The sequence below is a fragment of the Mus pahari genome, chromosome 5 (genome assembly GCF_900095145.1).
Source record: "Mus pahari chromosome 5, PAHARI_EIJ_v1.1, whole genome shotgun sequence".
Classification (NCBI taxonomy): Eukaryota; Metazoa; Chordata; class Mammalia; order Rodentia; family Muridae; genus Mus; species Mus pahari.
Genome location: NC_034594.1, coordinates 156,750,174 through 156,760,727, shown reverse-complemented (window position 1 = coordinate 156,760,727; position 10,554 = coordinate 156,750,174). Strand labels below are relative to the sequence as shown.

General features: G+C 52.4%; 1 protein-coding gene across 1 annotated transcript; it reads left to right on the top strand.

Moving 5' to 3' along the window:
• Positions 1-2,300: 2,300 nt before the first annotated feature.
• Positions 2,301-7,782, top strand: Hlx (H2.0 like homeobox). Its single transcript, XM_021198641.1, has 4 exons — positions 2,301-3,330; positions 4,046-4,225; positions 4,867-5,051; positions 6,937-7,782. Exons 1-4 carry the CDS (start codon positions 2,748-2,750, stop codon positions 7,420-7,422), a joined length of 1,434 nt encoding a protein of 477 aa, XP_021054300.1. The 5' UTR covers positions 2,301-2,747; the 3' UTR covers positions 7,423-7,782.
• The last annotated feature ends 2,772 nt before the right edge of the window (positions 7,783-10,554 follow it).

The window sequence follows — 10,554 nt, the reverse complement described above, 5'->3', positions numbered from 1 at the left end:
CTTTTCTTTTCTTTTCTTTTCTTTTCTTTTCTTTTCTTTTCTTTTCTTTTCTTTTCTTTTCTTTTCTTTTCTTTTCTTTTCTTTTCTTTTTCTCTCCTCCCCTCCCCTTCCCTCCCCTCTCCTTTCTTTTGAGTTCGCCACCGGAGCTCTGATTAGGCCTCAGGTGACAAGGCTGCGCTGGACTGCAATGGCTGCAATGGTGCCGCAGGCCTGGGAGAAGGGAGGATCGCTCCGAGATGATGCAGTTTACAGCTGAGCTGCGGAGGAAGCAATACTTGCAGCCTAACCTTTGAGCTGCGGGGCACTCCTGGCTTCTAATTCCGCAGATGCGGGTGGGCTGTGGACGCAGCCAGACGCGAGAGCACTCCGGTTCTACACGCACAAATCCCGGTTCAGCCGACTCAGAGCAAAGTGGGGAAAGGGGCGGGGAGCCTTATTTCTAGGGGAGGAGGAGAAGATGCAGGCCTCTGGGCGAAGCGTCATTTTGAACTGGGACTTGGCTATAGACCGCTTCGCTGTCTGGACGGCTGAGGTTAAACTGGAATCGCAACTGAATTACAAGGCTGCTAGAAAAGACCGGCCGCAGAGCCGGGCAGCTTAGATACTCTCTCCCTAGGCAAGTAGTGACTTGCTTTCTCTAATACCCAGTGAAGTTAATTTACCAGTCTCTCACCGCATCACACCTGAACTTTAGCCCAAACCTCACCTCCGGTGGCCTCTGTACTTGTCACAAGTCCATCCTCTGCTCCCTGCTAGACAGGACTTCCGGCCCCTCTCGCCCCAGACACCACTGCCTTCAACTGTCTATATCCCTCCATTCCTTGATATAGTTAGTACCCCTGTCCCTGATGCGGGGACATCATAGCCTGTGATTGATTAGCCATCAACTGCTGTCCAGGGGGAAAAAGGCGTCCGCTAATGATGACAATACTGGCGACCAAGACCACGAAGCTGTTAGACATTAACTCAGGAGCCCACACCAATCCTAAGCTGATAGTATAGCCTGGCAGTTCCCTCGCGGTTTCCGGTTTTTGGTATCTTATTGCTGGAGGGGAAATAAGCCTGCCTTGGAATATCATTCCGGAGACACTTACTTGGACAATCGAAAACAAAAGATTTGGTGGTTTCGTTATTGTCATTATTTTATTTTCTTCCTGAAATGTGCAACAACCGCTCATCTGGGTGGCCCATGGTCTGTTTGGGAGAGGGGCGGGGAAATCCACTCTGACTATAATTTAAAAGAGAACGAATTCTTAAAATAGAGATGTTGATGCGACAGAATCCTCCTTAGAGCACCTAGGCTGAGTTTTAAAGACCCTAGCGAGAATGGAAGGCGCTGGCTGTGGAGGCTCGGACAGTGCCTCCCTCCGACAGGCCAAAGCGGACCCTGGAAAAACTGCCACCGAATTAAAAGTAGGTATTTAATCTCAAAGGCAACCGCTCCCTGGCACTTGCAAAACATAGGACCCCACGTGACCAGGGAATGTGGTGGCCGCGGAGGGTAGCACTTCCTAAAAGGTACAGAGAGGGGACACGCGTGCCACTCTTCTAGGGCTGCACTCCTTGTTGGTTCCGAGGCTCAGGGCAAAAGTTTGGCTGTGTCTAAGGGAAACGTTTGGAGCCATCTATCTTATTTTGTTTGAAAAGTCACTCTTTCAAGTTGTCACTGGAATGACAGCTCAGAATAAAACTAATTTGCGGCCGGCCCTCCTGGCTTCTCGGAGAAGCTCTGTTGAGCTGAGAAACCAGCGTATTCCAGTAGATTTGGGTCGGGATCTTGGGCTGTAGGGGCGCTGAGAGGATGGGGCCTTTCCCTAGGACTTGTGATAAAAAGCACTTGGGTAAATGCAGAGAGAAGGAAAGTCGCGTGAGAGCGGAATAGGGAAGGGACAGCCTGCGGACCGCCAGCACAGTCCGCTGGGGTGGGGGTTGGGGGTGCACTACAGCTGAGTACGGAAGCCTCAGTGATTCCTTCCTCCGCAGCTCCGGGAAAATTCCTGAGACCGGCTCCGAGGCTCTACCGCTGGCGGGTCCCCGAGCTTCAGGAGACAGAGGAGAGCCAGAGGCCCGAGGAGTGTCGGCCCCTTAGCGGCTCCCAGAGACGCTCAGTACTCAGCTCAGCCCACGCGGCCGCAGAAAACAGTTTGGCGTGGCCAGGGCGTGGCCGAGCGTGGGCCACGCCCCCTCTTTCCCAATTCCCCTCCACTCCGGAGTCCCATTGGTCACGAAGACGTCCAATGAGCGCACGGATCAAGGTCCTACCCGGGGTCTGACTCGTAAGCTCCTGCCAAAACTTTGGGAGTTTTTAGAGAGGAGTTTTTTTTTTTCTTTTCTTTTTTTTTTTTTTTTAAACTAACGGATCATTATTGTTGTTTTAAATTTAGCTCTTAGGGCTTAGCTGTTTGGGTTTTTCTTTCGGTGTCGGGCCCCTGTCTCCCGGCTTCTGCGGAGTAGCAGAGCGAGGCCGCGCTCGCCTTGTCGCCCCGGCGCCTGGCGATCGCCTCTGTCCACCCGGCGGGGAACGCGCCCGCCGCGCCGCCTTTCAAGCCAAGCCAGGGGCCCAGGCGGTGGCGGGAGGCGATCGGGCCCTCGCCTCGTCCCTCGGTGGCGTAGGGCTCCCCGGTTGGCCCTCCGCTTTAGGGCGGGCGGAGAACCGAAAGCAGCTCGGGCTCGGCTGGGACACCGCCTCTGCCGGAGCGCCCACCCACTTCCCCACTCACCCAGGACCCCGCCGGGATCCTGCCAGGATGTTCGCGGCCGGCCTGGCTCCCTTCTACGCTTCCAACTTTAGTCTCTGGTCAGCCGCCTACTGCTCCTCGGCGGGCCCGGGCGGCTGCTCCTTCGCCCTGGACCCAGCCGCTGTCAAGAAACCCTCTTTCTGCATCGCGGACATCCTGCACGCCGGCGTCGGGGAGCCGGGGCCCGCTGCAGAGGGACTGGTGGGGGCCTCGGCAGCCCTCACCGCACACTTGGGCTCCGTGCACCCGCACGCCTCCTTCCAAGCTGCCGCCAGATCCCCGCTCCGTCCCACCCCGGTGGTGGCGCCCTCAGAAGTCCCGGCTGGCTTCCCTCAGCGGCTGTCTCCGCTCTCCGCCGCCTACCACCAGCATCTCCCGCAGCAATCAGCAACGCAGCAACAGCAGCCGCAGCAGCAGCCCCCGCCTCCACCCCGGGCGGGCTCCCTGCAGCCACCGACTTCGGGGACGCGGGTGGTCCCCCACCATAGCGGCTCCGCCCCTGCCCCCTCCAGCAAAGACCTCAAATTTGGTATCGACCGAATTTTGTCTGCGGAATTTGACCCAAAAGTCAAGGAAGGCAACACTCTGAGAGGTATGTATTGCTGGAAGGCCTCAGGCCTCACCACCACCCATGAGGGGCCTGATGTCATGAGGGTTTGGGGTGCGTTTATATTTAAGGCCAGAATGGTAGAATGAGGGCGAAGAAAACGAAATGAAAGAAAACTTAGTGACATGCAAAAGTCAGCTATTCCATGTTTTAAAAGGCAACTCCGGGTTGCTTAAACAGCACAGAAACGGGTGACCACTCTGGTCGCTGCAAAGTTTTGCAAAAGTGTGTATTATCCATCCTTTGAATGAAATATCTGCAGAAAGAACTAGATCTTTCTGACAAGGAAATCTCAGCGTGGGGACACTTTGCATGTATTTGATTTTCAGTGAAATCCTTCCTAAGAATTCCGGGGAAGCAAAATGGCCAGCCTAAACTCCTGAAGGGAGGAGGCACAGTGGGGGCATGAAGGGTGTAAATTAGGGGTTTGTAGAATTCCTGGAAGGCGTCCGAAATTATCACTTTAGCAATATTTTATGACAAGCCTTTCCTTACTGTGGGGTATACCAGCCATGCCTGACACACACTCTGGGGCAATTCAGGCCCCACTCTTCGGTGGCTGTCAGAGAAAGAGCTTCTTATGGAGAAAGGGTCCGTTTTGAGTTCAGTAGGTTCAAAGGGGGAGAAGGGAAAGGATGAACAGAACAGATGTGCCCAGAGTGTATGAGTTTGTGACCGGCTCTTCTTTCCCCCCACCCAGATCTCACGTCGCTGCTAACCGGTGGGCGGCCTGCAGGGGTGCATCTAGCTGGCCTGCAGCCTTCAGCGGGACAGTTCTTCGCATCTCTTGATCCCATTAGCGAGGCCTCTGCCATCCTCAGTCCCTTAAGCTCCAACCCAAGAAATTCTGTTCAGCATCAATTCCAAGACACGTTTCCAGGTATAAAAATTCCCAAGTTCAGCCGGTGCCACAAAGGCCAAGCGGTAGTGTGGAAACTCAGTGGTTGGGGTAGGAGCCTCCTAAGTCCTATGAGAGAAACTGAATGTTCTTTTTAGTGGGACATTTGGAGAAGACCATGCTAGGGGAGCCAAGATAGTGTGTATATGGGTGTGAGTCACTGTCCCTATTCTTTTCAACCAGAGAGGGTGGTTTGAAAATGAAGTATTCAAAGGTGAGGGTTTTACACTTGCACACGTGCAGGAACGACACACACACACACACACACACACACACACACACACAGAGTTTTGCTTGACTGGTTATATCTTCTCTGAAAGACAAATCCAGCGGAATATAGGGTTGTCACAGGCAGACCATTCAGACCCCAGGGACGATTCCAATTGTTTTAGCATATCTGATGCTTTTGTGTTTAGTTTATGAATTTGTCTTGAACGAATCTACCGAATAGCTGGTTCTTAGCGGCTTTAGGCCCAAGGTGACCTGAAAAGATCTGTAAAAATCTCCCTTAGGCCATTCCCGCACATGCCAAACACCTTTAAATATCTATGAAACCAGAAGACTGGAAGGCTGTAACCTTAACATTAACGTGGCCCTGAATCTCTCTTCCTGCCCCTTGGCAGGTCCCTATGCCGTGCTCACTAAGGACACCATGCCACAGACATACAAGCGGAAGCGCTCTTGGTCCCGTGCTGTCTTTTCCAACTTGCAAAGAAAAGGCCTGGAGAAGAGGTTTGAGATCCAGAAGTACGTGACCAAACCAGACCGAAAGCAGCTAGCGGCCATGCTGGGCCTCACAGACGCACAGGTAAGCCAACTCTCCAGGCACTTCTCCCACAGGCGCTAAACAGAAAACAAACAAGGTGGGGCAGCAGGTCTCCTCTGGGAACTCACCAGCTCCAGCCATCTAAACACAAGGTTTGGAGTTCACCAGGCTTTGTGGTGTAGCAACTCAAAGCAAGGAGAGAGGTGGGTAGGGATGGAGATGAAGGAGAGGAACGCAGAGAACAGCCCATTCCTGAAGATGTATGCCAACAAGCACGCTTGTTTATTTTGGCCTAGAGGCCAAAGAACCTCGGAGAAAGCAAATAGGCCATGGGAGATGATAATTATGCACTCGACCGGAGCTCACTTCACTGTAGGAGGCAGTTTATTTTTGAAGAGATAAAAAAGCAAAGTCAATAGCCTGTTGTTGGTTCCTGCCACCCCCACTGGATTGTGAAATCCCAGTTGTGAGGAACTGAAAATATAATTTCAAACGGAATTGCTTAGCGTTACTGTAAGACAGGGATGGAGCAGCCACAGTCCCAGTTTCTAACAGACAGCTCAGTCTCTGAAGGTAGTGTCTGTTGGCAAAAAAAAAAAAAATTTAGCACGTCAGTTTTTTTTGTTTTTGTTTTTTCAGTAAGTTTTGCCTACTTGATTTAGAAAACCTCTTGTCCCAGATTTCTCTCTCTCTCTCTCTCTCTCTCTCTCTCTCTCTCTCTCTCTCTCTCTCTCTCTCTCTCTCAATTCCAAGAATTAGAGTTTCTCTGTGCTTTCTTTCTTTCTTTCTTTCTTTCTTTCTTTCTTTCTTTCTTTCTTTCTTTCTTTTTTTTCCGCCCACAGCGTACTCATCCTGTTGGGCCCTCTTACTTCCCTGCTGAAGCCAAAGCAAGCTGCTTTCTCAGAGCTGCCTGTCAGACTTCTGTCCCTGTGTCTTTCTGTTCTCTGTTACACAATGCGCTTCCTCAGCACACACAGTCATCATACTGGAAAGCCCAGCTATGTTCTACCAGCTGTGAATGTTATTTTTAAAGGGGAAGCTGGAACTGTGACTGTATTGGGTTATCCGCCCCCATCATATATTTATATCGATTCTCCGCTCCATCTCTCCCCTATTCCTCCGTGATGCATACTTACTCCCAGCATTTTTGGAGTCCCCAGGAAAATAAATTTGTTTCCCCGGAAAGATGATCTTTATCAACTCTTAGATTTAAAAAAAATGCCAAACTGATTCTCCTTTACTTAAAGCCTAGCAGATAAGACATTCTAGTGGGATTAACTCTTTGATTTCTCCTGTCCTCTTGCCCACTTCCACCCTTAAAACAGTGATGGCCAAGGACTGTAGTCTGAGTACCTAAGAGGCAAAGGCAGGAGAATCTCAAGTTCAAGGCTACCTTGGGTTCTAGTAAGACCCTGTCTCTAAAATCCTAAATGTGGTAGTAGTGGTGGTGGTGGTGGTGGTGGTGGTGGTGGTGGTGGTGGTGGTGGTGTCATTTTTTTGTAGTTAATAGCTTCGGGTAGTGTGTGGAGATGAGAGGATTCACAGAACCAGAGTCACCAAACCCGTGGCATGGTGTACAGAGTTGAAATATATGTGCAGTTTGGGTGTTAGGACTCCTTGAATCCTTCTTACAAGAGTCCTGAGTTTGGTGAGATTACGAAGCAATTGGTAAAAATCTGCCCTTCCATCTTGCACTCGGGTCATTTCAGGTTTGAGATTCGAGGTCCACACTTAAAGAATTGTCCCTAGTGGGTTGGGCGGGTTTCACGCCTTGATTGCGCCTGGATTTTTATGCTTTGTCACTGCGTCTGCATAGCGGAGGCATAGCAAGCGTCCGCCTTGCTGTCCAGCCTTACAGGGGCTAGGGGTAAGTCCGGAGCTGGTGAGTTTGTTCTTTATCTAGCATCTCTTCTGCTGTTGCGAACAGGTGAAGGTGTGGTTCCAGAACCGGAGGATGAAGTGGCGGCACTCTAAGGAGGCGCAGGCGCAGAAGGACAAGGACAAGGAAGCGGGCGAGAAGCCTTCGGGCGGAGTCCCCGCCGAGGGTGAACGAGAGGAGAGGAGCCCCAGCCGTTCCGAGGGCGAAGCCGAGAGCGAGAGCAGTGACTCGGAGTCCCTGGACATGGCCCCCAGCGACACGGAACGGACTGAGGGAACGGAGAGGTCCCTGCACCAAACTACGGTCATCAAGGCCTCAGCCGCGGGCGCCCTCATCACTGCCAGCAGCAGCACGAGTGGTAGCAGCTTCAGTTTCAGCAGCACCAGCAGCCCGGGTAGCGGCAACACCCACGCGGGGAGCGCCAGCAGCCTTGGCGGCGGCAACTGCTCGGAACTGCCTTCGGCTCACCAGCCCTCCATCACCAGCAGTCCTCAAAGCCCGGAGATCGCCCAGGCCCCGCTTGCAGGTTTATAGACTGGACCGAAGCGTGGCCTGCAGCGTCCTCAACACTGGCTGGACTTTATGCCTACTTTAAGTTGGTGGCGAGGGTTGCCGAGATGGGAGCCAGATGCCACGGGTAGCCTCTTTGGGGTTCATACTTTTTCTCTTGCTGCCCCGGCTGCCAGAGGCCCACAGCCCCCCTCAAAGAGTGGAGAGTTTTAAGGTTCCCCCCCCCCCAAGAAAGAATTCAACTGTTTTCCCTACCTAAGCAGCTCACACTGTGAAGTGCTCGGTGGAACTGTTCCTCTGAGCACCAGGGGTCTTGGCATAAGGACTTGCTGCACTTCGGAGGCCTTTAACTTGTAAATAAAATGTTTACTACGGTTTGTAAAAGGCCGTTTGGCGTGCTGGCTTGCTGAGGGTGATGAGGTTGTTAAATCCCAAAGATTGGGGACCAGGACATTAGCCCCGCGCGAACACTGCAGATGGCAACAGGCCGAGTAGGGGAAGTAGCCCCCCCCCAGCCCCGTAACTGATTGGACCCCTGTCAGATGGTAGAGTTTTCACCCAGCACTGAGGGGCTTGGCGACCCCCACCAGTGATTCTGCCTGGGTGCGAGGCTCACAAAAGGAACAAACTAGAATCTTGGGCCTGTTCTGCAGATGGCTTCCCAAAGCAGAGTCGGGATGCAGTGATCTCAGAGTTTGTATGGAATCCACCCTGCTGCTGAGCTGGAATCCAACCAGGCCCAGCCTTGCTCGGGAAGTCCTTGCTAAGTAAGCTCCCAGCCTGCAGTCCGAGGGCTGTACCTGTGTAACTGTTTAGTGATGTGGTAAAGGAACCCAAGGCTCTATCTCAAGAAAAGGGCAGAAAGGTTACAATAGTTGGGAACCAACCGGAAACCAGGTCTTCCAAGTGTCATTGCCCTGCTTTTAAAGAGGTGAATGCAATCGGGCAGTGGTGCGGTGACTAGAAATGTCAGACAAAGGTGATGGCTGGGTGTGGAGCATCTAGAAATGATACCCACCCCTCCTTCCCTGTACCCATGTAAAAACTCTGCAGTTCTCCCACTGGAGACACCCACTACAGCATGAGTCGGGTTCCCCACTCCATCACAGCACTTTGATGCGGCCAGTAGGAGAGATATCAGGAAGGCTTTCCTTTTTAAAAGTGGAGCCTTCTTCTACAACCTGTTCCTTCCACCTACTTTCCTTCTAATGATGTGAAAAGCATTAAGATAAAAACCATCTTTAGGGAACATTTTGAAACAGCGGCAGCAGCAACAACAACAAACAATTTTTGGCACACAGTAGTACCAGGGCCCAAGGGCTCTTAGGGACACAGCCTAGCATCTAATTCCTGCAACTCCTCCGGCCCAAGAAAGGGAGGAGAGTGCTGAGGTCGGATCCTAGGAGGCAGCGCTCTGCTGGAAAGGGCTGAAACCCCAGGGCTGCTGCTGAGACTTGCTTATCCACTTCCCTTCCACTCAGTCCCTAGAGCTGGTTTCTGGCTTCTTGCTCGTGGCCAAGGGCTGGATTGATGAAAAGGAATACTTTTTAGAAAGATCATAGTGAGAGCCATTGGGCAAGAGAAAGAATAAATCAAGATAGAACACCCCTCACTAGGACCACAATTTAAAGACACTGTGAGCCGGCTATTGTCCTTAACTCACAAGTGCTGGGGGCCACAGGCAGCCTCTAACAGCCCTGGGCTTCAGGTGGGGATGGGACAGTTCCTCAAGTCTCTCTTTGGGCGTTTCTTAAACTTTAGTGTTTCCCGGTACCTCAAGTTTTCAGTTATTGCTTAGGTTCCCCCTATAATTCCCAAAATATTAAAACCCTGAAATCCAAACAGCCCAAAGGCACGGAACTAGGACACACTTAAGAACTCAATTCTGACGTCAGAGTAGAGGCAGGGTATGCCCAACTAGGCCAGGAGCCCGGCCAGTCTGGGGAGAGTCTGGCTTGGGGCGCTGTACTTGGTGCAGACTGTGGCTTTTCAGTGTCTCTGGCCTAAGGCTCCCCCTCTTCTGCCCGCTTCTAATCCGGTGGCAGCAGCTTTTCTTCCTGGCTTCTAGACTTAGTAACTGAAGGAAAGAAGCCATCGCTGGGGTAGAGTCATGGTGTACTTTTTCCGGTTAGAACTTTGGTCTTCTATCGGCCGCGTTGGGCAAGACCCAGGATTTGCGGGGAACTGGGGATGAAATTACCCAGGAGGCTGGCACCTGGAGGAGGTAGCCGAATGAGTCCCACCTGGAATGGGAATTCTGAAACTCTTCCTAGTTTCTGACGAAACGTCCACCAACCCTAAGGTCACAAGCCCCGTGAAGTTTCACTTACGTGGAAAAGGGGGAGCTGCAGAGAGAAGCCCCCCTCCCCCGCTCTGGGCGGGCGGTGCAGCTTGACTTAAGGCTACCTACAGGGGCGGCCGGTTTCCTGCTGGAGGCTGCTTGCTCTGCTTACTGGGGTCTTTCTGGAAGCGCTTGATCCTAGCCAGGGTAACTAAGGGCTGAGGTTCCTGGGGCGCAGAGAAGACTAAATGTAGAAGATTAGCAGACGCCAGATTTCTGGGCTGGTTGGATCCTGAAGGAGCTGGGCTAGCGAGGCTCCGGAGCCGTGCGGAGATCTTTCCACAGAATAGGTCTTTTCCTTACCCTTTGCAGGGGTCCCCTCATTCCAGAGCCTACTGAACCAAGACACCAAGACCTCCGAACAACTCACGCAAGAGTGCTGACCAGTGTGGAGTTCACTAGGAAGGAGTAGGAGTCTGACACACAACCCCAGCCCTGCACTGACACACACATCAGAGACAAAAAGACTATTAAGGTCGTTTTAACGGTGTGTGTGTGTGTGCGCGCGCGCGCGCGCGCGCGCGCGTGCATGTGTCAGAGTGAGGAGACTTTCATTCTCCACTGTATGGCAAAAGGTTAGGACCCTCAGACCACCTCATTCTATGTCTGTGGGTGGGACGTTTGTCTCCATAGCTTTAGTCTGGCGCCACATTCCGCAGACCAAAACCACCGAAAACCAGATCCACCTTCTGCATTTGCTGCCCTCTGCAGAAACTGGGGAGGAACTTGGATTGGAGGAGTGTGCCACCCGCTTTCCAGTCCCACTGGGGCCAAAGCTGTCAGGTTCTGAGCAACAGCAGGACAAAGTCTTTTCT